The 27,123-nt window shown below is 33.7% G+C and overlaps 4 protein-coding genes across 5 annotated transcripts; 2 read left to right on the top strand and 2 right to left on the bottom strand.

The window, feature by feature from the left end:
- The first annotated feature begins 7,251 nt into the window (after window positions 1-7,251).
- On the top strand, window positions 7,252-12,814 carry LOC108997367 (calcium-dependent protein kinase 26). Of its 2 annotated transcripts, none has more exons than XM_018973592.2 (9): window positions 7,252-7,435; window positions 7,791-8,636; window positions 9,004-9,147; window positions 9,236-9,388; window positions 9,930-10,045; window positions 10,327-10,494; window positions 11,165-11,389; window positions 11,831-11,977; window positions 12,492-12,814. In XM_018973592.2, the coding sequence occupies exons 2-8, from the start codon at window positions 7,868-7,870 to the stop codon at window positions 11,951-11,953; spliced, it is 1,698 nt and encodes a 565-aa protein (XP_018829137.1). In that variant the 5' UTR covers window positions 7,252-7,435; window positions 7,791-7,867; the 3' UTR covers window positions 11,954-11,977; window positions 12,492-12,814. The 2 variants fall into 2 exon arrangements, with proteins under 2 accessions (XP_018829137.1, XP_018829138.1); XM_018973593.2 differs by lacking the exon at window positions 7,252-7,435 and adding an exon at window positions 7,538-7,683.
- Window positions 12,815-13,849: 1,035 nt separating this feature from the next.
- Window positions 13,850-16,544, bottom strand: LOC108997369. Its single transcript, XM_018973594.2, has 4 exons — window positions 16,178-16,544; window positions 15,375-16,021; window positions 14,702-14,899; window positions 13,850-14,161 (listed from the first exon to the last, which is right to left on the bottom strand). The coding sequence occupies exons 1-4, from the start codon at window positions 16,404-16,406 to the stop codon at window positions 14,117-14,119; spliced, it is 1,119 nt and encodes a 372-aa protein (XP_018829139.1). The 5' UTR covers window positions 16,407-16,544; the 3' UTR covers window positions 13,850-14,116.
- A 2,812-nt stretch (window positions 16,545-19,356) lies between these two features.
- On the bottom strand, window positions 19,357-20,665 carry LOC108997284. Its single transcript, XM_018973483.2, has one exon. It carries the CDS (start codon window positions 20,437-20,439, stop codon window positions 19,954-19,956), a length of 486 nt encoding a protein of 161 aa, XP_018829028.1. The 5' UTR covers window positions 20,440-20,665; the 3' UTR covers window positions 19,357-19,953.
- A 922-nt stretch (window positions 20,666-21,587) lies between these two features.
- On the top strand, window positions 21,588-26,531 carry LOC108997282 (CMP-sialic acid transporter 4-like). Its single transcript, XM_018973482.2, has 14 exons — window positions 21,588-21,718; window positions 21,923-22,050; window positions 22,145-22,256; window positions 22,471-22,550; window positions 22,882-22,957; window positions 23,055-23,155; window positions 23,565-23,636; window positions 23,972-24,020; window positions 24,123-24,164; window positions 24,416-24,537; window positions 24,680-24,739; window positions 25,380-25,428; window positions 26,034-26,128; window positions 26,276-26,531. The coding sequence occupies exons 1-14, from the start codon at window positions 21,692-21,694 to the stop codon at window positions 26,322-26,324; spliced, it is 1,062 nt and encodes a 353-aa protein (XP_018829027.1). The 5' UTR covers window positions 21,588-21,691; the 3' UTR covers window positions 26,325-26,531.
- The last annotated feature ends 592 nt before the right edge of the window (window positions 26,532-27,123 follow it).

Consider the following 27,123-nt stretch of genomic DNA (forward strand, 5'->3'; position numbering starts at 1 on the left):
AGAGGTGATGTAAACAAAGGATTGCGACTTCACACCACTTCTTGCCTATTTGGATTGTGGTACGAAATATAATATTTTATAATAGTGTTTTTCATCATAGAATTTTATTATAAGGATCTATAATTAAAAAGTTATTTACTATTTGGTAAGCATGCGTTTAAAACACTTTTAAATTAGTAACAATAGTTTTTGTTATCTACACGAGCTTTTCAATAAAAGCTTCAATTAATATCCAACAGTTTTATGACTTTTTGATCAATAATTGGATCTTTAGCAATTGCGATCAAGGCATAAATCACATCACAAGTTCAAATCACGAAGGAAGCAACCTATAGACTGGATTAAAATGTCTTAGTACTATATATGAGTATGGTGTTAAGTCATTTGATATTAATAGATGAGTGAAACCGTCAAAAGGAAATAGCTACCATAAGGTCAGTGTAGATAGAGTGGGCCGCCGTAAATGTCGAATTCAAAAGCGTAGTAAAATATTATGATCATGAGAATTAAAAGGCTTAATCAAATTAATATCCAACAATTCTATAACTTTTGGATTAATGGTTGGATTTTTAACAATGTTTTTTTTGTAAATAGACTTTTAGTTTTTTTAGGTGCTTAGAACACTTTTTATAAATTTACCCAACATATAATTTTTTCTTTAAAAGAGCTTTTAGGCCGTTAAAAATATTTTTTAAACTTCCAAACTTAAACCCAAACAGGTAGGAGTGGCAACTCGTGTGTGCGGATCGTTTTCGTATCGTGTAAAGTCATAAACATTTAACTATATAGGTTAACCCGAATTTGACCCGTACATTAAATGCGTCAAAGTTTCAAACCATAACTCGACTTATTTAAATAACGCGTAGTGTCGTGTCACCCATTTTGATCTATTTAATAATTAATTAAAAATAAGTCAACACAACACGACTCATTTTAATCTATTTGATGTAAATGAGTTGAACTATCACACATAACTCATTTGGTCTAATTGACATAATTTCATATTAAAGTTAAAATTTATATTTATTAGTAGTCACCATATCTATAAAATAAAACTACCTACTTACAAAAAATACCCAATATTTTTAAAATTTTAACATGTAATAAAATCAATATTATAAATCCTACAATAATAAGAAAAAATCTATTTACAACCGGCTGGGAAAACCTCTGCGAAACCGGATGATAAAATATTTTTTTTTTACCTCTATCTTCATTATTTTCTCTCAATTTCTCTCTGTCAAATTTTTCCTACCCTCTTATTCCTCTCTATTTCTTCCTCTCGATTTCACAGTTTCACTCTTTTTTCAGGTCTCTTTTCGACGCAGCCCGAGTTTAATTATAGGAAGTTCAATACCTTGGACAAGCTCGCACCAGTTGATTTCTCCATCAGAAACTGGTCGAATTCTTGCATTACAATGATAGAAGTTCCATAAGGTTTATCTTCAAATCCAAGTACGCAAGTTCATATGTGGGATCCTACAAAATACATCTAATAATTAATTAGCTGCGTGGAGAATGCACCAACCAACCTTTCTTCTCGTTTGATCACACCTCTGAGGTGCCTCTCCTCTTTCATCTCTCCAAATCACTCAGAGTAGCTTCTTGCTAGCTTAAGCAGGTACTGCACAAATATCTTTCTCTCTCCTCCACACAAATATCTTCATGTTCTTATCTTGGTGGGTAGTGTAGCTGTAGATTATATCAAATATTTTTTTCTAAAATTTGAACTCATTATCAGAAATGACTGTAAGTATTTTCCTTTCTTTTTTTTTTTTTTTTAATAAAAGAAGAAAATGATAACTAGTAATGGCATTTTTCTTCTTAGTTGAAATGTTTCGAGTTTCACTCTAACAATGAAAAGTTAAAGATGGAAAGAATGAAATGATTTTTCCGAATTTCACTCTAACAACGATTCAAAAATAAGTTCTCTAGAAGTTTGCTAAAATTGTACGGCGGCTCTTCTCGGTGGTGAGCGAGTTGAACTAACCGACATTGGGCTACTACTTCCTGGGCTAATAATGAAGTTGCTTTCTCTCCTTGAGATAATGGAGATTGCATATGAATGGACAACGCCAACTGACTTTTTTTTTTTTTAAATGTAAAAGTTGATGGGAAAGAGATGGCAGATATACGAATAAAAAATGAGATTATGTCAGCCGGTTGCACATGATGCCGCATGGCCGGTTGTACCTAGCAGGGCTGCAATAATAAATATGATCATAGATCTAAAACTACAATCCTAACAATAAAAATATGAATAATGTTACATGCAGTCATAAACTATGCAAGTATCGTACATTTAAAAAAAAAAATGAGTAAATATAAAATTTATATGAAAAAATAAGTTTTTAACAATGAATCATATTCTTTTTCAAAATTAGTGTGCGTCGCTTACACAATTTATGATTGTATCTAGCATTATTCTAAAAATACAAGTATAATGAAAAATACCAATATTACAACTTAACAATAACAAAATTTTAAATTTTAAATAATATTTAAATAGGTTATTATGGATTGATTTTGGATTAAACGGGTTAATCTATTTATTAATTATATCTTAGTGAATTAATCTGTTTTAACCTCAATCTATTTATATCAAATCCAAGCTTAATAATTTCATATCATATTGGATTGACGAATATTGTCGCATATTCTCACCTTAGAGACAGGCTTGTTTAATTGATTCGTCGCTCTCCTCTTTATTATTTCTTTCATCTCATTTGACAACTGAATTTGACATTCAACAACATAGTTTTTTCTTTTAAATTCTTAATTTAAAAAAAAAATGGAAAAGGTCGATTTTATTTTAGAAAGTTTCGGAAAATCTGTTTAAGAAAATAACTGTCACCTTAGCAGGATTCCTCGTTGTCAACTTTTAAAATAGAAAAAAAAAAATTATAAATTTAGTTGATATGATATAATTTAATCTAAAAAACAAATCAAATTCCATCAGGCTGCACGCTATTTTCAATTTTCAAATAGAACTTATTATTAAGATATGAGTTATTCAATATAACATTCACTGTAACGGTGCACATAATACATATACTATATAGATGCATTTAGTCTATGTGTTTTTTTTTTTTTAGTTTTGCACTAAATGGCCTCTCTCTTCGTCTTTCTCTCATTCCATCGTCTCTCTTATCGTTTTTCTCTCTCATCTCGATTATCTCTCTCATCATATTTATCTCATCGCCTCTCTCATCAAATTGACTTTCTCTCTCATCTTGGGCTCTTTCTCTCATCGTCTCTCTCTCCTCGACTCCTCTGTCTCTCTCATCTCTGCTCTATCTCATCTTGAGCTCTCTCACTCATCTCGGTCTCTCTCATTGTCACTCTCTCACATCTCGGTCTCTCTCTCTCATATCCCCTCTCCTCTCATTAGCTCTCCCAATCCATAGAAATTTCGAATTTAAGAGATGAATGTTGTAGGGTGTTTTTTGTTATTTTACTTAAGCCACGTAGAGTGTGCAGTGGCTGCTCCCACTACAATGACTTTTCCTCATAATTTTTCTTAATATATCTTTCTATAACTTAAAAGAGGCTATTCCTATTACTGTTTATCAACAGTAATAATGAATAGTAATGAGCAGTAAATAGGTTTTTTTTTTTTGGTTCGTCCGTGTGAATGCTAATGTGCGACGTAATACCATAATCGTGCGTGGAGAATGAGAGAGGGAGAAAAGGAAAAGTGGAGAAAAATATTAGTTTTTGGGTTTTAAATTCTAACCTTTCATCTTTAATCTTCAGATTTAATCTAACGGTAGAAGTTTAAATATTGATTTAAACTAATATAAAATAGATAATTAAAATATAAATATTCTATCATACACTTAAAATTAACTTCAATTTATAAAATACTAATTTTTCATCATTAAATAAAATTTAAAGTTTTACTAAATATTTTTAAGAGAATAATATTATATCATATACTAAAAATTAACTTTAATTTATAAAATACTAATTTTTTATCATTAAATAAATGATGAAATTTTACTGAATATTTTTAAGAGAAAAAAATTATCTAATTAATTTGAATTTTTAATATAATTTAAATTTTATAATAAATGACGAATATAAATAAATAATAATTTTATTATTATATATTAGATTATTTTAATATTTAAAATTATACTTTATTTTTTTTTTTCAATTTGGCAAACGTGCTTGTTTACCACTGCTAGTATATATATAAATATATAAGTTCAGCCTGCCGCCGGTAGCTGGTTCCGTCCGGTGCAGCCTCTGTACAAGTCAATACCGGGCTATCGTTGTCCGAGTCAATGCGTCTCTCAAAGTCAAGTTCTCGTGATCTGTATTGGTGAGCTACTGCTTTTCCACATGAATCCTTTTATTTACTTTTTGGAAAATGCTAGTTTTCTCGATGGGGGCTCCCGCTTGGAGCTCCCGCTGGGATTTTTTTTTATTTTTTTTATTTTTTTATTAAAAAATGTTTTTTAATAGTGATGGGATTTTTTTTAAAATTTTTTTAAATATTTAAAAATATTAAAAAAATATATATAAAAAATGAAAAAAAAAAAAAATTCAAATACACAAGCGGAAGCTCCCAGCGGGAGCTCCTGCGGTGACTCTAGAAGGGTCCTTTATTTTTTAGTCAACATTCAGATTTATGTTGACGTAATCAACTTGCCTGCCCTTCACTCTCAGCTTTCAAATACCTATCTAAATATTTAAATAACAAATATTTTAATTACGAAAAAATTATATAAAAAAAATTTCATAAATTAATATAATTTTATATAATTTATCAGATTATAAATATTTTTTTATAAAATAGATCTAATAAATTAGATGAAGTCACATTAATTTATAAAATTATTTTTTTTATAATTTATTTATGGATGTATCAATAATCTATTTATATTAAAATAATATATTAAACGAATTAACGAGGATAATTTATTAAAATTATGCCAGTTCTTCGATTTAACAACGTCATCACGTTCTTTTAGAGTAAAAAACTTGATGCCTAAAAATGGGGTGATTCACCATTTTCAAGTCTCTCTCCCTCCCTCCCTCCCTCGAGTATAATTTTCAGAATTAAGGTTTTTTTAAACGAATTTTACTACTTGAGTTTTGACAATATTTAATGAGTGATAAATATTACATAAATTGTATAATCTATATTGTATCTAATTTTTTAGAGTAATGCAATATATAGTCTAGAGTATGAAAATCTCGAGTAGTTCATTTGAAAAAATATGGTATATTATTAAAAAAATATTTGTTTAATGTAGATTTTAAATTTATTCATTGTTTTTTAAAAGAGAGTGTACGAAACTTACATATTTTAAAATTATAAATATCATTTATTTCCTTATAAACAAGGCTCGTTTGAATAGTGAATTGAGATTAAATAAGATGATTTTAGATGAATTGAATAAAATATTGTTAGAATATTATTTTTTAATATTATTGTTGTTTTGATATTTAAAAAAGTTAAATAATTTATTATATTTTATATAAAAATTTAAAAAAATTATAATAATAAGACGAGATGAGATAAAACCATCCCTATATCCGAACAGTGCCGAAGAAGATCTCTCCTTTACAAATGTTACATTTGTATACGTTTCCTAACAGATAAGCACCAAAACAAAAAAATAAAAGAAAGACACCTACTTTACCAATCGGAGTGGCACGAGATAACGTAAAGGATAATTGATCCTAATGGGAACACAAATGAATGGGTTTGTGCTTGATTCTTGGCATGAATCTCGGCTATAAGAAAGCAAGGAGGATGAATAGAGTTGTCAAAATCTCTTAGCCTCTACAGTGCTTGTTATCAATTGCCTTTGGTGGCGGTGGATGTGTGGGATCAAATGTTCAAAATAAAGTAAACCCACCACGTTTAATGTTTCCCCTTGACCCCTCTCATATTAAGTCTTTTTAATATATAAAAAGTTACAGACTTTTTCGCCTTTTGTTTAGATAACAAATAATAATAAGTCAATTCAATAAGTTTTATAAGGAAAAATTTTCATTTGTAAACTTATTTGTTAGTAATGTGAGAACTTATTACATTAATTAATATAAAATAATATTTATATATTTCAATTTTGTTGTTTTCCCTAACATGATCGTTGACTCGTATCATATTATTTAAATTAGAAAATATATATTTTTTAAAATAAAATGAATAAAGATAAATTATAAAAGTTTTGTGTGGTTTGGATAGTGAGTTGAGATGAGATTAGTTTTTTTTTTTTTTTTTTTATATATGGGGAACGGGGGATTTGATCATTAATTCTCTTAGTGAGAAACTAAAGTGTTACCAATTGATTTAAACGATATTAGATGAGATGAGATGAGTTGAAATAAAAATTGAATAAAATATTGTTAAAATATTATTTTTTAATAGTATTATTGTTTTGAGATTTGAAAAAGTTAAATTGTTTATTATATTTTGTGTGGTAATTTTATAAGAGTTTTGTTACGTGCAAGAAAGTTTGCGTACCAATCTGTGTACTAATGATTTTGCATTCATATTCTAAATTTAAATTAGTACTGTTTTTAATAAAATCTATTTTCTAACCAATCATATTGAATGAGTGCGTATATTAGTGTGTAAAATCGCTTATAATTAGATTTTTTCATTTGATAAAATTGTAATTATGAGATGAGATGAATTGAAATTATTTTGATATTCAAATGAAGTATATAAAATAAATTTATAAATTGATGGTATGTTAAAATATAAAATTATTATTATTATAAAATATATATAATATTAAATAAAATTATGTGAATTTAAATGGATGAAATATGCTTAAAATAAAGCAGCTCCGACAAGCGTGTCCAAATTGTCCATGAAAATTCCAGCTCAAAAAAGGCAAAAACATGGGAAGAAACTTCAAAAGCCATAAAACAGAACAGTGGTTCAAGCACCACTCGTACACAAAAACCAAAACAGACTGTCTAAATTTAGGAGCTAGATTTATCGGTCAGAAAATTCAGCCCAAAGGTTTTGACCATACGACCTCAATGACCCATAACCTTTAGTCGCGCGTGTCATGTACCCACCAATCAGCAACAGGGAAACTCCAACTTTTGTATCCCATCCGCCGGTCAAAACGGTAAAGACAGACGAATTATAAAATGATAATTTGTTTGGATGATGAGAAATTATCCTCGAAAGAATTAAAAGAAAAATGAAAAAAGAAAATGGAAGAGAGAGAGATAGCTGGTCAGCAATAAGCTCCGATGTTTCCCAGCAGGACCATCCTAAAATAACAACAAAAAACGAAATAAATAAAAATAAAGAAGAGGAGAAGGAAGAAGGAACGAAAGAAGAAAGAAGAAAGAGGAGCTGTTAAAAATGGAAGTGTCTTCAAATCACCATCAAACATCTCCAACTATAAGCTACGTTTGCCTTTGTTTTCTCTTTTCCATCATTTTCCACCAACTGGTAAAAGCTCCATCTCTCTCTCTCTCTCTCCCTCTCTCTCTCTCTCTCTCTCTCTCCGTATTTATTATATATGTTCCCTAATGTATGTCTGCTGTTCATCTTGATCTATTCATTTCTTCTGTAGTTTGTGGTTGTGTCTCAAAATTTAATATTGGATTAGCAGACTGATCATGTATTACCGTTCGGACGAATTCCCACGGCTCTCTCTGTTTTGATAGACGATTTTTCCTGGGAAATCACAGATTTTGGTTTCTCGTTTTCTTTATGATAGTTAGATTTTGAAATTAGCTCTTTTGTTTCTTTTGATTTAGGATTAGGGACTAACAGTCTTTATTTATTTATTTATTTTGTTCAGTTAATTAAGAATTGATGAGGGATCAGTGGATGACGAAAAGGCAGTGAAGTTAGTGTGGGCGGAATTGTGGTTGTTTCATGGGCAATACATGCCGTGGATCTTTCAAAGGGAAATATTTTCAGGGCTACAGCCAGCCCGACGAACGTTCAGGTACCACTTCCAAGCGCGACACCCCTTCTGAGCGCTCCGTTTCCGACCACTCTCCTCCTAGCTTGAATTCCCAACAGCTTCTTGCCCAAGAGTTCTCCAAAGAAAATCCCATAAATCACAACCTTTTACCCGATTTTAGTCCCACCAAAAAGGAAGCCATCATGAAGCGTTGCACCGATAACCAATCTTATTATGTTTTGGGTCATAAGACCGACAACATTCGTGATCTTTACACGTTGGGTCGTAAACTAGGACAGGGACAGTTCGGGACAACTTATTTATGCACCGAGAATGCCACCGGAAACGAGTATGCGTGTAAGTCAATCTCAAAGAGGAAGTTGATTTCTAAGGAGGATGTGGACGATGTTAGGAGAGAGATTCAGATAATGCATCATTTGGCGGGTCACAAGAATATAGTGACCATCAAGGGTGCTTATGAAGATCCCTTGTATGTGCATATTGTGATGGAGCTTTGTGGCGGCGGCGAGCTGTTTGACCGGATCATCCAGAGGGGACATTACACTGAGAGGAAGGCTGCTGAATTGACAAAGATCATTGTTGGTGTTGTTGAAGCTTGTCACTCGCTTGGTGTTATGCATAGAGATCTAAAGCCTGAGAACTTTTTGTTGGTTAACAAGGATGATGATTTCTCTCTCAAAGCCATTGATTTTGGGCTCTCTGTTTTCTTCAAGCCAGGTAACTTAATAAGCGCCTGTACTTCTTTTATTTTTCCCCTCTTGTAATTTGTATTTTTCAGATGGGTTGGTGGCAAAATTATGGTGATGAAGCACCTAATTTTGTCTCTTTGTTATTGCTCTATGCATGTTTTGAAATTATATAGGTCCTATTATTAACTCCAAACGCAACGGAGCATTTGTATGTTTTAAAGTTCATAATTTTATTGTGTGCATGTCTACCTGGTAGATGTGAACTTAATGGGAGGTGCGTTTGATAAGAAATGACATGCAAGATACTTGTGAAGTTAATGATTAAAAAGCTCAAATGCATTTCTCGTGGCAAGCACAGGATGTGCTAATATTTTGAATGCGTTTTACTACTTTAGGGCAAGTTTTCACTGATGTGGTTGGAAGCCCATATTATGTCGCACCCGAGGTACTTCTCAAGCATTATGGGCCAGAAGCAGATGTATGGACAGCAGGGGTCATACTGTATATATTGCTAAGTGGTGTGCCACCATTTTGGGCAGGTACGTGTGTGTGCGCGCGCGCGCACAAATGGGTGAAAAGTTTCATTCTGTGTGCATTTACTGAAATCTTTATCTGTTGGCGATTCAGAAACGCAGCAAGGAATATTTGATGCGGTGTTGAAGGGACATATTGACTTTGAATCAGACCCATGGCCCCTAATATCTGACAGTGCAAAAGACCTAATCCGGAAAATGCTGTGTTCTCAACCTTCAGAACGTTTAACTGCTCATGAAGTTTTATGTATGTTTAAACTTTCCATCCATCATTATCTTCATGACCTTACAGAATTATTTGGACTCTCTAATGTGGATGGAATGAATCAAACTGCTTTTTAGTTGTTTGTTCTTGATGACTAATAGGCTCCATCATGATATGAAACATGTGTGTGCTGCCGAGACACTACTATTTCGATGTTTTCCAGTGTTAATGCAAACTTTTTGACTTTCTGAAGTAGGTTTTCAGGTTGATCTACTATGCAATTCATGCTTAAAAACTTATAAATGCTACGTTGTCTTTGCCTCTTTGATGAATGCACGTTGAGTAAACTATATAGATTAACATCCATATGTGATTTATTGTTTTATTTACATCTTACAATTTATAAATAGGTCTAGCTGTCAAGTGACTAATATCTTTATTTGCTAAATGAGAATAAAAGGAAAATCTGCTAAAGTAGGAATTTTCCATATTTGTTAGTGTAGTTTCCTAATTATTGCATTATTTGTCATTTGAACTAGTTTTAAGATAATCTCTATCTGATCTTTCTGAATAATTTGTTTAGGCCATCCATGGATATGTGAAAATGGAGTTGCTCCTGATAGAGCGCTGGATCCAGCTGTGCTGTCTCGTCTCAAGCAGTTCTCTGCAATGAACAAGTTAAAGAAGATGGCTTTACGGGTATGTATAGGTGAAAGAGAAAGAGAGAGAGAGAGAGAGAGAGAGAGAGAGAGAGAGAGAGAGAGTGTGTTATGAGCTTGAATAAACTTCTAGATGCAACATTGCACTCTACATCATACTGACTGTTTATTTCAGCATGATAAACAGTAAAAAAAATATACTGACTGTTTATTTAAAAAGCATACCAATATTCGATGTTGACTTTTGGCACGCCTCTATTAAATACTGAATCTACTTTTTGAGATATTGACTGAACTTCTATACCTCTATTTTGTGATCAGGTTATAGCTGAAAGCCTTTCTGAGGAGGAGATTGCTGGTTTGAGAGAAATGTTTCAGGCAATGGATACCGATAACAGTGGTTCGATAACATTTGATGAACTGAAAGCTGGTTTGCGAAGATATGGCTCTACCTTGAAAGATATAGAAATACGTGATCTTATGGATGCAGTAAGATGTTTGTTCTGCCACTAATATTTTTCTTATCACCTAATTCTTTTTCTTCATTCTCTTTGTTGTCTTCTTCATATCATTCCATTGGCACAGCAAATGTGATAGACATTTAGGAGTGTATAAAGAAATAACAGCAACGCACAATGCCCAGTTTCATATTTGTCCAGAACATTATGTGTAAATCATATGGCTTACTCCTCAGAAGTGTCATATGCTTTACAAACGACATTATTTTGTTAGAACGTGATAAACACTACCTGACTTCTTCTGCTACACGCCCAAGTGCCATCTATAACAAAGAATTAATGTGGATCCCAATATCCTGAATCGAGCAACTAGTAGAACAACGGTTCTTTTTTTGCATGTGTTGTAATGAAGAAGTGGTGGTAGTGTTTGAAATATTTAGCTCACTCAGTGCCTTGTGTTAATTTGTAATTTTCATACTTAGAAAGCAATTAAGTTTGCATCCTTTGAAAGCATGTTGGACGTCGAGAAGTTATCATGTCTCTTCGTTTTTGATATAGGACCCCCTCAATTACTTCTTTTGATCTATATTAATTGAAGTTTAATATGGGGGGTGACATTGCCCTATTGGATTATTGGGGTTAAAATATTATTTCATGGGTTCAATATTTCCTTTTACCTCAGCTATTTTAGCTCTGTGCAGGCTGATGTGGACAACAGTGGGACTATTGACTATGGGGAATTTATAGCGGCAACAGTTCATCTTAACAAACTAGAACGTGAGGAACATCTTATTGCTGCATTTCAGTACTTTGACAAGGATGGAAGCGGTTACATTACAGTTGATGAGCTCCAGCATGCTTGCGCAGAACATAACATGACTGATGTATTTCTTGAAGATATAATCAGGGAGGTCGATCAAGATAATGTAAGTCATCTACGTTTGTTCGCGTGGTCAGAGAACTTGAAGTCGGTTTTGAGACTTGAAATATAAGTTTTAAATGCCTTATAATTGCATTTAATCAATTGGTATTTCTCTCTAAGCATTGTGCATTAAATAATGGGACTGTATGGGTTAGCTTCCATCTGGATTCTCCTTTCATAATTTTATATATCAAGAACTTACGATGGTCAGGTTTATAAGCCTGCTGTCTACAGCACATATTACATAACTAAATTGAGATGAAAATCTGGCAAAAATTGTGGAGGTTTGGCAAGCAGATTCCCCTATTACTGTTATTTTTTAAAAAAAAGTTAGATGAGGCTTTCCTCCCTTATCTTCTATCCTATTTGCTTGCTCTGTTTTTTGTTTTTCCCTATATCTTTGTTGAGCAATCTCTGATGTGCTACTGTATATATATTGTTTTAGGATGGAAGAATCGATTATGGTGAATTTGTTGCTATGATGCAAAAGGGAAATGCTGGAATTGGAAGACGAACTATGAAAAACAGTCTGAATTTGAGCATGAGAGATGGACCTGGTGCTCTATAGCTCCCAGCAAGTTTATCATATCAGGTATGTTCAACTTTGTGACTGAGTTGTTTCCCTTTTCCTGTTCTTTGAGTCTCGTTTTACTCGGTGGACAATTAAGAACCGGACTCATCTTACTACTATTCACAAATTTCAACTCACAAATCTCACTACTATTCACAAACCATCTCAACTCATCTCCATAGGATATTTTATTCCAGTGGACAATCAAAATTTATGTTTAAGCTGAAATGACAAATGAGAACTGTTCTAATCAGTGAATTCTGCAACAAGTGTTGAAGGCTCAAACTAGCTTCACAATTGGATGATAAAATGATTTGGGCTAGTTTCAAGTGTTGGATTATTTAGTGAACAAGGAATCAAGAAACATGAGATAAACTGGACTAATCTGTGTACCTTGCAATTCTTTTACCCAAAATTAGGTTAATCAGGTATTTATAAGGGGACTCTATTTTAACCTGTTTAACTATGAAGGTTCTCACTGCTCCATTTAAATTTCAAATTTGTAGTCCTGAATTATGACATGGCACATTGGCAGGTTGTACAGCAAGACAGAAGAAAATTAGTGATGAAGCTTTTGAGAAACAATTTTGATTCCTCCCCGCTCCCGAAACCGCATCATCGTCTCACAGAAGATTTTGGTCTTGGAGGTTGTATGCTGGGAAATTCTATTTGATTGATGCTGTATGACTGAAAGAATTATGTATAAGCGCTGTAGACTTAAAAAAAGAGTGTGGATTGTTTCATCTTTTCAAATTGCCGAATTATTTGGTGCTCTTTTCACTTGGGGGTTTCTGTTTATATTTGAAAGAAAAGGGATATGATTTACGGATAATGTCTCTTTACTTCAGGCTTTGCTTTGATTATGAGCATGTCAAATCATTATTGCCTTTCCGATCGATAATAATAGGTTTCTAAGGTGAATATGAAAATAGAGAATTGCTACAACAACAAAGAGATCTCATAAACTGATGTAGTTTTTATATGATACGTTAGATTTAATTTACAATAAAAATAGTTTTAAAATCTAACATATCACATCAAGTCACGTTAGTTTGTTAGTTTATTTTTGTAAAATCTCTTTGTTGACTAAAGCATTTCTCATGAAAATATAGGCTAACATACTTTGCCGTCGAGCATGTAAATCCCAGTTCCATGGATAAGGAAAATAAAAAAATGCATTTTGAACTTCCAAACGTACAGTGTTCTACACTTTATACCTCAAACTATCAAAATTGACGTGCTACACCCTCAAACTGCCAAGTCACTTATTATTATTATTATTATTTCTGAAAGTTCATAATTAAATTGGTTGCAAACTATTCGTTTTTCATAATTTTTTAGAGTATAATGTTTCAGGTTTGATAGTTTGGAGTGCAAGATGCAAATGTTGTTTTTGTAGAATGAGAATGCCAGTTTTCCCCATGAAGTACTAGTCATTGCAAGAATGCTTCTAGGTAGGAGATCAATGAAGTTTAGGGCAGGAGACGCATGTTGTTGTGCCGTCATAAAGGGACACTGACAATTGCACCATCCTTCTCCTGGGAAATTTAGCTACAAAAGAAATTTATTATACATCAGCCACTATTCACTTTCACACCCTACACTTATAGTTTTTTCATAGGGTGTGAAATATTTTTTATAGAATATGAAAGTATTTTTCATAGAGTGTGGAGTGGTGAAGAAGAATTTTTCAAAATCGAAAAGTTCGACTCAAGATGATGGAACAAAAGTTAGAATTTATATGAATGTATGCAGGATGGACTGTGTTTAGTTGTTTGTGCATTAATTTCCTTTTCCTGTCAAAATACAAAACGCAAAAGAGTGGCCCCGTAAAGGCAAATATATAGCAAATGAACATGGGGAGCATTGCGCTTTGTTTTGTGCTATCTAGTGTAAGAGCTATGAAGGTATGAACTATGAAGTTGAGGTTCATTCTTGAAGACATTTAATTACTGCCAGCATGCCGCTCTAACACAGGTGGGCCGATGCGTTATACGCAGACAAAGAAGTGTATTGTCATTCTTAATTGTTAGTCATAAAGGCAATAAGATACACACTCTCATTACAATTTGCCCTCCCTCTTTCTGGTTGAATTTGATGTACTAGTCAAAGTACAGTGTAACTTTCTTGGTGAAAGCCGTTCTGACTCGCTATCTATTGCTATGCATCCTCTGCAGCTCTGGTTTCACATGATATCGACACTTCCTGCAAAAGAAACAACAGCTGACGTCAAATCAAAATTGGTCCACCACAAGCGTTTTAGCTTGATAATCTGATGAACATTCAAGTTTGCAAGCAGAAATTAGGATGCAGATGAAACTGAATGATTATACAGGCAAGAAAATGGGAAGTTTGAGCCAAACTATGATAAGGACAGTCATGGACTTTGCTTTTATTTTCCTGCTTCTAAACTAAGGTAAAAGTCAACACAGATTGTTTTCCCCACATGCTCTCAGTAGGCCTAATAATCTGGGCAAGATTCTACAAAACTTGATACCACTAACTGAAACAAACGTGCGGCCTCCCTTGCATTTAAAATTCAACTCAACTCATCTCATAATTACAACTTTTTTAAATTTTCATACAAAATATAATAAATAATTCAACTTTTTCAAATCTTAAAATAATTTTTTCAAATTCTTACACAAAATATAATAAATAATTCAATTTTTATTCTACTATTCACAAACCATCTCAATCTATCTCAACTTATCTCAGAATGCAAACCACTTATATAAAACTTGCCTTCAACTTTGCAGCAGAGAAGATGCACCTAGATGTGATTGCACGTCCATGATCAAAGAGCCATCCCACTTCACTACAAGTCTCATCATCTTCGCTTTCTTTAAGTGAGCACCACAGTTGCTTGGGAAGCAATATAAGGTCAGATTCAACCCTCACTGACTTCCGTACACTGTCACCTACAACTTCTCGAAGAAAGTCCTGCAATTATCAAGACGAAGTAAGAAGCCTAAGAACACCTTTTTTTTGGCTAGGCAATTTGAGGGGCTCTCCCCCCCCTATTATACATCAATTTTATGTTGACTGTTGAGTGGTTGAAGCAACATTATCTGAATGATTCTTCCAATGACTACCTTTGATTTCTTGGATCTATTTACCACATTACCGATTTTATAGCAGTTGAAGCTTCATTGTAGTAGTGAAATCACTAGCCAGCCATGTTCTGTACCTGGTAGTTCCCTAACCAGTCCACAGTTGTGACTACTTTATTGCCTTCAACAACATATACTTGTTCCATTCATTGCTAACTTGGATAATTATTACGTTGAATTTCACTTCAAAAAACAACACTAAAGTATTTGGGTCTTCAGTTCACAACTTTCATCACGAACATCATGAAGAATGAAATATAGCCCAAAAACCACAAACAAAAGGAGATAGATATTCCATGACTTACGGTCTGAAAAACATCGAAACTGGCAACAGCATGAGGTCCCTGCCAAACACCAGCAACTTCTGACGCTTCCATGGTCTCAGTAGCAGCAAATCCAGAATCCCGGATAGCACAACCACCCAACTGTTCCCCATTTCTGAAAGGCCCGTACCACTGCTCACGAAAAACTTTAACATTCTGTAACCCCATCTTCGTTCTATCTACACGGACAACCTGAATTATCCTCACACGGGACTCCCGATCTTGAGGATTAACCAAACAGTACTCCAACTCCAACAATTTAGACGTGCCCATATCCTCAATCGGCCATACAGCTACGTAGCTTCCACTGGCATGATATGCGAAGGCAGAGACTTTGTTGTCATCTTCTACCCCACCGATAATTCTCTCATCTATGCTATACCGCGTGGCAGCATCGGCTTCGCATCCAACTGTGGGAAGTAACTTGATTGACTTGTAAACAAGAAGGCGCTCCTCTGGCTCAGCAAGGGTTGGACACTGAGTTTGCCAATCAAACACCTTCACCTCCCACTCCCTGTAAGCTTCTGGTACAACAGACTCGGGAAGTTCACTCGGTTTCCCTTCCGCTGAGAAGTCCGCTCCATAACCATCCCATTCACCCGACACATTCCTCGAAAACTCCGACCACGCTTCGACAAATCAAAAAACACGAAATCACTCGATGAGGAGTTATAATATATCATGCGGGAAACTCTAAAGCACATGAAAGAATGAATATTTTTCAACAATTTTTTGTAATTCCTTTTCAGCAACGGTGTGGAAAAGAAAAAAAATATTGAACTTACTAGTGGTGGTGGAGACGGGATTGAGGTCTCGAAGCTGAACATCTGAGAGGGTGGCCTTCGTGATAGAGGAAGATGCAGTAGTGGTGGAGATAGGAATCCGACGGATACGTTGTTGGAAGGAGGAAGAGTGTGTGTGTAAATGGGAATGAAGATTTGAAAGAAGCTTTGAAGAAGGGAAACCCAAGGCTCTATTTTGTGATATTACGACGGTATTCGCAGCTAATGCCATTTTTTTCAGGCTGTTATCCTCTCGGAGCCTCCACCAACCAAACCAGCGATGACAGAGGATCGATGAGAGGGAAGCGAGAGAGGGGTCTGCGGAGTGGGGATGACGAAATAGACGAAAGAATATTCCCAAGTAAAATACTAAAATGATAGAGCCCCTGCAAATATTCATATATTTTAGGCCGACAACTAATCTTTCAATATTATTCTACATATAATCTCTGCCGCCGTGTTGTTTAGTACGAGATAAATTATATTTGTAGTCTTTAAGTGGAGATTGTATGTGCATGTACATTATTAAATGAGAGAAAATATTATTTTAGGAGGGATAATTTTGTAATTTTAAAAAATTTTAAAGTTAAAATAGCCTAGGCCTGCACATGCAGTCCCCAAGTGGGGACTGTACTCTTAGTATAAATTTTACTTTTTTTTTTTTACATTTTATTTTAAATATTTTTAAAAAATAACAAAATACCAATACATTAATAATTATTTTCTTAATTATTAAAAAAATTAAAATATATATAAATATATAAACAATCAAAATAAAAAGACATACTAATATTATTCTCATTTTAAATTGTATAATTTTCGTACATATTTTTTTTTTAAAAAAAATAGAGTTTTTTTAAGTGAGTTTTGTTTTTTTTTTTTGAAAAAAAATAAATGTTCGATGTTTTGTATAAATAATTTTATAGTCATTTTCTTAAAATTAAATAATTTTAAACTGAAATCATGTTATATTAGAAAATTTTGAATATATCATACGTTGGGACCATGCATGTTAAATCGATTTTGATTAATGATTCATGAATCAACAAAAAAATTTGTATGAAAGTGGCTAAATATCTAAAAAAAAAATTCCATCCTTAACATGATTTTCCTAGACTTATCAATCCACATGATATAAGATTTTACTTTAAGAAAAGATAATTGAGAGTTGTTTGTCGTTAATTGAAGTGATAGCATCGTTGTTTATTATTCTGCATTCCATTATTGAGCGGTGAGAGTATTAATGTGGCTGAGACCAATGATATCATAAATCAAACGTGAATGGTTTTCAACCAAACATACTATATATTTATTAATTGGTCCATTATGATCCTACCACATGCTAAGCATGTGGCCTCAAAATGGCCTTGTATTGTCACAGTATTCCAACCAATTATTATTTTTTTGTATCTATTCAAACAAAATGAGAAATTATATATAGTTGTAGTCGTGAATGCGTAAGTGCCATGCAGTATTTTTAAAAAATAAACAAATACAGAATCTATATAAAAAAAATTAATTTTTAGATAGTAGACCTTACTTTTTTTTAAAATGATTGCACATGACTTGAATATTTCACGACTATATGTAACATTATTCAGACAAAATTAATTTAAAAGATACCGTATATCTATGAACAAAATTTTGATTAATTTCTGTAATATGTTTACAAAAGTACTTCAAAATCAAGATATATACCACTCTACCTCCATCTTAATATATAGTCTAATATTAATTAGCAATAAAATGTAACATATTTCAAAGTTGAAGTTACATGAATTTCCATAATATGATGGTCATATTATGAAATAATATTGATGATAAAATGTGTTTTTTTTTTAAAATTATTCTGCCCTCTAACGTGCCACTTATACCCCCACCAATTTATTTACCAATTTAATTTAATTTTTTTTTATAGAAATGTGTTTAATTAATAATACTTTTAACTTTTATAATAAGCCATGTATTAGAGACCAAACTTGTACATAACATAAATTCTTTTTAACTTTTGTCGGTGACAAAAAGGGGGACGAGTACTTTCTGAGGCCTTTCCCCTTAGCATTCACATCCGGTGTTTCAAAGCACTACTTTTCTTATAATTTGGGATTTCTTTTTCGATTTTGATTAAAATATTTCTTACATTCGAATTCTTATTTTTAAAAAAAATTTAGATGATAAACAGTATAGAGAATTACTATTTATTTTCTAAATTAAATTTTTATCAATATTTTATTCTAATACATTAAATAAAATTTTTTATTTCTAATCATCTATACTCTCTCATAATTATATTTATTATAATTTTAAATAATAATTTTAAAAATAATCTAATTAATTACGAAAATATTTAAAAATTAATTTTAAAAATATTATCATATCCACAAAAAAATTTAAATTTTTGTTTAAAATATTCACTAGAGTAATAATTTAAAATATAAAATGAGATAAGATAAAATTAAAGTTAAAAAATTAAATAAAATATTATTAAAATATATTTTTTAACTGAATTATAAAAAATTTTTAGAGAATGTTATTGGAAAAAGAACAGTTGACGACTGAACAACCGGGGTTGCGCACCGACACTTTCTCTGATATCGAGGTGACGATGCCGCGGCTACGTACGTACCCCATTTTTCTGCAATCTATGTAGGAGGAATATGTGGCCCATCCTTCCCTGTCCTCTGTCTGTGGATCCGAGTTGTCGGACAAAAAGTACCTGCCCCGAGTCTCGAACACATGCACACATACATGGGAATTAACTTTGACAATTTACCTCAAAAACAATATAATGTAATGTCGAGCGTCGTGTTAGTGTATATAAAGTTTATCATCGTTTGAGAAAACGATGACAGATGGTCGATCGAGTAGAACGTCGTGTCAGATCTTGCTGGCAAATGATTGGCATGCACCTATGTACAGCACTATTGCAGCACATGCCATGCACCGACGGTGCAGTGCCAGTAATATTAATTGAAAACGCGGTCGAGCTGTGATTAATTTGCTTGATACGAAAGCTATGAAGAAGAAAGGAAAAAAACAAAACTTGAGTCTCAAGACTCGAGACAACGTCTTAGATCCACGGGGCCGATCGGGAAATGATTTCGTTCACAAAAATCATGGGGTCGGCCTGAATCCTGATCCTTAAGTTACGTGAATTAATTGAGAAGTGCTAGCTGCTTTGTTCATCAATCAAGGTATGGAAACAAAGACTGAATACAGTGAACGTACAGTGTTTGGAAGAGACAGAGACAACAGCTAGCAGCTGACTGGTTAATAAAATCATGTATTACATTACACAATGAAGGAATGAATATTATTGTACAAGGTAACCTTCAAAATTTATAAATATATAATTGCAGTTTAACATGATGATCTTTACACCGCTCTGATGAGGCCAGGTAAACGATCGAGCAACCCCTGCATGCAATTTCCCTTTTGTCGATGTAAATCCATGGCTCGACATTTATGGAGAAGAACGAGGTTGTTGATGAGGCTATGAACACGTACACGTACGATATACAGATCAGTAAATGGACCAAAGAACGTCGGATTTAGCAACAAAGAGCTAGAGACACTCATGAACTTCCTTTTCCAAGCAATATTTCCACGTAATAGAATAATATTCCGTCTAATTACAGACCAGTAATGAACATTAACAAGGAATATAAAATAGTACAGAAAAGAATAGAAGAAAAAAGACATACAAAATTCCATCAAATTAAGGTTTTAGCGACTTTGAATACACCCCCCATATCGTGCTGAGACATCCGGACTTTTTCTCAACCTTGGGTTCTCGAAATTCCATCGTCGAAATTCTGGGAGTAGTTGTATGAATCGTACCTGTAGGTTTGAGGAAGTCCTACATGGTCAGAACCAACGAGCTTTCTGATCTCAGACCTGACCTTGTAGAAAACATGCCTCCAGCTACCTTTGTCATGAGAACCAAGCATCTTGGCTTCTTCCTCGTTCAGTTCCAGATCCTTGGCGAAAATGGGCTTCCTTGAGAGAATCCAAGACCAACCCCAGTCCCACCATTCCCTTATGGAACTACCAGCATATTCTCCCATGGAGGACACGGACTTCGATCTGCGGAATGCCCATGAAGTTGCAGGGGATGTAATGGGTTGAATCTTGAGGGAGAGAGAGGACAGCCTTCTGCGCAGGCCTTGTTCTTGCGAGTCCGCTTGCGAAACTGGGAGTGCTTGCTTTGTGGGCATATTGGGTATAAAGCTTCGGTTCTGAAAGTTTTGGATCACGGATCTCATGATATTGTATTGATCTCGCAGCGCGAGGAGGAGGAGGAGGAGGAGGAGGAGTAAGAGAATGAAACGTTGGTGTTAGTGGTGGTAGGGGTGTCAGTGCTTAGAATTAGAAGAGTAGAGAAAGGAAGAAAGGAAAAGGAAAAGAGGTGAAATGTAGCGTTCACAGCACCATCACAGGCTGTTTTTATTCGTTTTTTTTTTGGAGGTCGGACGCCTGCTGTGATGGTGCGGTCCCATGACATGACTCTTAAAACTTGTATTTTTAAAGCCATTTTCTCCTTTTTTTGGGGTTGGCGATAGTTTCATATGGTGGTCAATCCTTGTACATTTGTTTTTTCTAAGGCATAATTACAATTCATGTTTCTCATTTTGAATTACATGTAACGTTAAATACAATTTTAAGATGCTTAAGTCTAGTTAATTATTTTAAAAATAAGTGAAGTTTATTATTAAAAAATAAATTTTTTGATGTGAATTTCAGATTTATTTATTTTTTTAAAAATAAATAAGTTGAGCTTGCACATCTTAAAATTACAAATATCATTTTTTAATTTTTTTTATCACAAGATTATAAAATATATTATATATTTTTACAAAAATAAGTACATAAAAAATCAAAGAGGTTATTGGAGTTCTATGTTGATGAAAATACAGCAACAACAAAGTAACGCGTCTAGAAATATTTTCTGTCTCCCAGTAATAATTGTGAGGATTGGTAACATCATTAACCCTCACATGTAATGGGGGCACAGATATTGGAATCCATGATATGCTTATGTCCGAGAAACCACGAGAAATGAGATGTATTTTCTCGTATGCATGTTACTTGCCAGCGTGTGCGTGCGGGGGACCACCTCAAGCTGTCGGTTGTAAAGTCAAGAGCTAATGGGCCAGTGGCTTTGCGGTCTTTGTCATGTTTACTCGCCGTCACTGTAACAAGAGAACCGGGGAGGTAGGGCGAAGAACAGCCGAGGTAAAATTTTTAGCACGAGTCAAAAATCTTGGTCCGTTTGGATCTAGCCCAAATATATTAATGGGCCTAGAAAAATGGCCCATATTAAGATTAGTAGGGCGGTCCAATGCGCACGTACACGCCGGCCCAGCCACATTTCTATGATGTTTTGCCTCTTCGGGGCCTGATACGGGAGCGAGAGAGTGAGTGATCGACATTCTGTGTTGAGTGGTATCAGAGTCAGATCTGTGTAAGAAACGAAGAGAGAAGGGCAAAAATAAAGTCTACAGATACACGAAAATCATGGAGTACAGAAAACTCAAAGATCAGGTTCTTCTCTTTTTTTTTCCCCTCAGCTTTCCAACTCTCATGTCCCTGATTTCTTTTACGAAATAATGAACAATTCTTTAAGTTAGCGACTAATTCTCAATCCCTTTCTTCATTTGTCACAGCTTAGTTTGTTTTACTTTTATGGCACGCATTATTTCAACTCTAATCTCTCTCTGACACTGATAATGCAATTGTCCTTTTTAGGAAGACGATGAAGAACCGGCTGTTGGAGGAGACGCCATAGAGAGCTTACGCGGGAAAGCTCATTCACTGACTAATGTGGCCGCGTTGGGAGGAGGAACTGCCATTGAACGCTCCAAGTGGAAGCGGAAGTATATATGAGCCTTTTCGTTTTATCTCATTCTAGTACAGAGAAGTGTGTTTTTTAGTAATTCAGACGCCCATTGTTTTCTTGTTTGTTTATAGGTCCATTGTTACATTCGCATTGACTGTCCTCACGAGTTCGCAAGCTATACTTATTGTATGGTCTAAGAGAGCTGGCAAGTATGAATATAGTGTTACCACTGCAAATTTTATGGTAAGCATATGAAAACCCTTCCTTTTACTGATAGAAAAAGACATGATGGGCTTTCTCTCAAAATAAATGAATTCTGAAGCATCAGCTTTTAGGAATATCTCAACTTTTATCCGTTGGATTCAGGTAGGTCTTAGGTTCAAATTTTACCAACCAAATAAATAGATAGAATGTATCTTTCTATGTAACGAGTATTTATTCCTCGTGATTGAATTAGGTGGAGACTTTAAAATGTGCATTATCAGTTGCAGCATTATCCAGTATCTGGAGAAATGAAGGTGTTACTGAAGATAACAGGTTTTTTTTGCTTGTTTGTTTACTTATTTGTATTTTTTTTCTTTCTAATAATCAGAAAAACGCTTTTTTTTTTTTATAAGTAATAAGTTATTTCATTGATAAAAAGGTAGGCATAGCCCAGGTACACTAGAAGTATACATGTCAATACACCTATTTAATCAGAAAAACTCTATGGAGGTGCATGCAGTCGCTCCAAAGAAACTTGTAATTGTAATGTCTTTCATCAAGTTGGAATTATCACCATAGTAGGCGACCTCTTTATTTATTTGTGAATTGGCAATGAACTAAATGTGTACTGCCTTGCTCTTATCTGTTCCTGCCATTTAACTAGGTTGAGTACAACATTGAATGAAGTTATTGTATACCCCATTCCTGCAGCGCTTTACCTAGTCAAAAATCTGCTTCAGGTTAGTTGTGGTAGGCCAGATTTCCTTTTATGTTATACCGTTCATCTTCTTGCTTCCCAAAACAAGATTAGGTTAAGTCTTCACTTTTATTGTGCAGTATTACATCTTCGCATATGTTGATGCCCCAGGCTATCAGATTCTGAAGAACCTGAATATTATCAGTACTGGTGTTCTTTACAGGATTATACTTAAGAAGAAGTAAGTCGTTGCCTTCATTTACATTATATCTTTCACTTCATCATAAAAAATATTAGTAAAGCCCCCGCAAAAGATTCAGTGAAGAAGGAATAGTCATAACAATTCATGTTGACATAAATAGACAGTAGGGGGAAGAATAAAGTTAGTATTGTTTTCTTTTTCTTGTCAATCTTTCGAATCCAAGTCCAAAATGGGAATTTAAAAGTATCCATGATTATAAGCATATGCACTTATTCAACTGTTCTTGGCCTGTGCCACTAAGGATGTCAAGTGAAACATGAAATCAACCCTCATCTCCAATTTGGTTAAGGAAAAAAATCTAATTTAAAATAAGTTAGAAGTAGTAGCCAAACCAAATAGCACTTTGCAAAATCCTTAATACATTGTATTTCAACTATTTTTCTTTCAGGTTAAGCGAGATTCAATGGGCAGCTTTCATTCTACTATGTGCTGGATGCACCACAGCTCAGTTAAACTCAAAGTAAGATCAGCAAAGCATCTTGTGCTTGGATTATGTCAGAGTTAGTTAATAGTCATTTCTCATGTTGACCCTAAAGGTACATGCATGGTCCATGCTGATGGGCACTTGTCTTGCATGTCTATGACATAGGATACATGTAATTGAACATATTCACTAAATGTTTTATCACTTTATATGAGGAGAAGAATTGTGTTTGTATATAGCCAAGTATTTGAGAAGTAGGGATTAGTGGACGATGTATCCAATTTCTTATTCGTAGAGTCTTTACTTGAAACTCTGCTCTTGTGTACTTTCATCTTATTGGTTGTGCCTAAGAAATGGCATCATTTTTTCAGCTCTGATCATGTTCTTCAAACTCCTTTTCAAGGTTGGATGATGGCCATTGTGAGTTGCCAACTCTTGATACTCTTAATAAAGCAACAGGCCAAATAGTATCAAACTAGCATAAAATACTCGTTACCATAATGGTGGGTAATTTATTCGCAGGTCATGGCACTCTTAAGTGGTTTTGCGGGAGTGTATACCGAGGTGAGTTTTTAAGCACACAGTTTGGACTTTAGTTCTTTTGAACCAAAATTCATGTGCATTGTTGCATTTGAGTCCTAATCCAACATAACTTTAACAATATTTGAGTTGAATTTGCTAACTCACTGGGATTTCTAACCCACACTGATTGAGGAGGATGTGTAGAGTTCGATTGAGTTAAAAAAAATTGAAATCTTTCATTTGATTCATCTACAAAACCATTCTGTTTGGTAACTTGCTTGTTATTTTGGCAGGCTATAATAAAAAAGCGTCCTTCGAGAAATATAAATGTGCAGAACTTCTGGTTGTATGTCTTTGGGATGGTCTTCAATGCCATTGCTATCCTGGTCCAAGATTTTGATGCGGTGATGAACAAGTAATTTTAGTTTTCATCTCTGTTTCTGATTCTCTTATTAAAAAGATTCTCAAGTATTTACTGATAAAAAAAAAAAAGATTCTCAAGTTCCTTACAAATAAATTTTGAAAGTTTTCATGTAGAAGTTATTGTTCCTTTTCAGGGGATTCTTCCATGGATACACAATTATTACAGTTCTCATGATTCTTAACCATGCACTCAGGTATCTTACATCCTTTTCTTGGCTTTGTCAAGTTTATCAGTAGCCTGTTTGCTTGCTTTAATTTTTTTTTTCAGAGTTAATTTCTTGCTTCAAGGCATAGAGAAGCCATTGTGATTTAGTTAAGTTTTCAATAATTATTATAAGAGATTATCATTTTGGTATAAAATATGTGACAATACATCGTGGTAATGCGTAAGTTGTGAGTCCATGGTTATGCTGTCACGACTCAAATTATATCACATGCTATATACCTGTAAATATAAAGTTTTTATCAACTGTCGAAAGGAGTTTTATTCAGCCATCTTGAAGACCCAATTGCTTCTAGATTGATTGAAAAGCTACTTTTTGCTTCTGGTTTCTCCCTATGTGGTTCCTTGCAGAGGGCTCCTTATTTGTACATAACTCTTTTCTAAACTTAGTGACTTGCTTCTATATTGTGGTGAAGGTTTCATCCTTTAACACGACTGATCTCTGTGAGAGAGTGGGTGTGTGTGCATGTGTCTGGGCCTGATACACACCCAATCTCAACAACTGCAATATTTTCTACAATACTAACGAATTGTAAAATATCAACTTTTGCCTCTGTTACCTTTCCTACTTCTTATACAATCCACTGAGGTAATTGTCTTTTGTGCTACAGTGGCATTGCTGTATCTATGGTAATGAAGTATGCTGATAATATTGTGAAGGTAAGGCATGGAAATATCACTTTGAATATTGTGAGGTTTTAACTAAAGTGGATTTACATGTGGAATCATTTTTTGTAATATCATCGTGACATTTCTCTTGCATCTGCAATCCTTCATTGATAGTGGAATTTGTGAACTGTCCTCATCAAAATTTACCAACATTCTATTTCCGTCACCTTACAGAAATTGCAACAAAGAGCATCAAAGTCTTTGTGAGAAAGTAGAATCTTATATGGCTGAACATTAACTACTCTGTAGGGGAAATGTCTTCGTATTCTTTTAGAACTCATTTCTGATTTATTTTGGGATTTTTTATGACCAAGGATTTTGGTTCAAGTGGTTGGCTTCATTGATCTTAGCGATAGAACTATAAATTTGAATTTAACAGACAGTTCTTGCTAGACCTACTTCAAAAAAGAAAAAAAGAAAAAGGAGTTCTTGCTAGACCTGTTGATTGGTCTTTGTTTTCAACCCAAGTGAAATTTTGTTGATAATTTTAGTTATTTTACCCAGAGAAGTATACGTTTCTCTCCCAACCTAACATTTTTTCACCTTGTGATTCAAGTTCCAATTGTTATAATTTTTACCTTCCTCGTGCTGTGCAGGTCTATTCTACCTCAGTGGCAATGCTTCTCACAGCCGTTGTTTCGGTCTTTTTGTTTGGATTTAATCTTTCACTTGCCTTCTTCCTTGGCTCAACGTAAGTTACTTTTAGTTACTAAATTTATCTGCCTCATGTTGGGAATGAACGTACCGTAATTTACTTGGTTTTAAACATTAATAACCACTGAGATCTTGGCTTGGTTATGCTTGTTTAACTGTTTTTTTTTTTTTTTGGCCCCTCCAGTGTCGTATCTGTTTCAGTATATCTACATTCTGCCGGGAAGCTGCGATAGCATCCTAACCACCTCTGCCCAAATTTGGTTTCAGTGTAAAGGCTCACTTCCTATGATAACTTCCTCTAATGTTTATTTTTGAAGCATAGCATCCTGTGCTTTCAGTGTAAAGGCTCACGTCCTTTAATGGAATTGACGATACCTATACCTTTCAGTTACAACCAATTCAATATCATAATGACAAATTTACATTATGCATTTCGATCACGGCCTTATTCTATGTTGGTACAATGATGCCACTAGTTCCATCTATTGAAAAAAAAAAAAAACCTTTTTAATAAATTGCTCAATAAAGAATGCTGAGGCGGCCGTTTGAATTCAAAAAGTATTTTATCTCATCATTATAATTTTTTTAAATTTACACACAAAATATAATAAATAATTAACTTTTTCAAATTTGAATTCAACATTTTCAAATTTCGAAATAATAATAATATTAAAAAATAATATTCTAATAATAACTTTTTTTAGCTTTAATCTTTTATCTAAAATTATCTCATCTCATTTTAAAATCGAAATCAACTCTAATCAACTCGATATCATTAAAATCCAAAACGTAATTATTGATAATAATTCCTCAATTATGGAGAGCATGAGATGGGTTGAGATGGTTTGTGAATAGTTGAATTATTTATTATATTTTGTGTGAAAATTTAAAAAAATTGTTTTGAGATTTGAAAAAGTTAAATTGTTTATTATATTTTGTGTGAAAATTTGAGAAGATTATAATAATAAAATGAGATGAATTATGGAGAGTTTAGAATCCTGGGAGAGAATATGGTCTGGACTCTGAATTAGG

This window comes from Juglans regia, chromosome 13 (genome assembly GCF_001411555.2).
Source record: "Juglans regia cultivar Chandler chromosome 13, Walnut 2.0, whole genome shotgun sequence".
Classification (NCBI taxonomy): domain Eukaryota; kingdom Viridiplantae; phylum Streptophyta; class Magnoliopsida; order Fagales; family Juglandaceae; genus Juglans; species Juglans regia.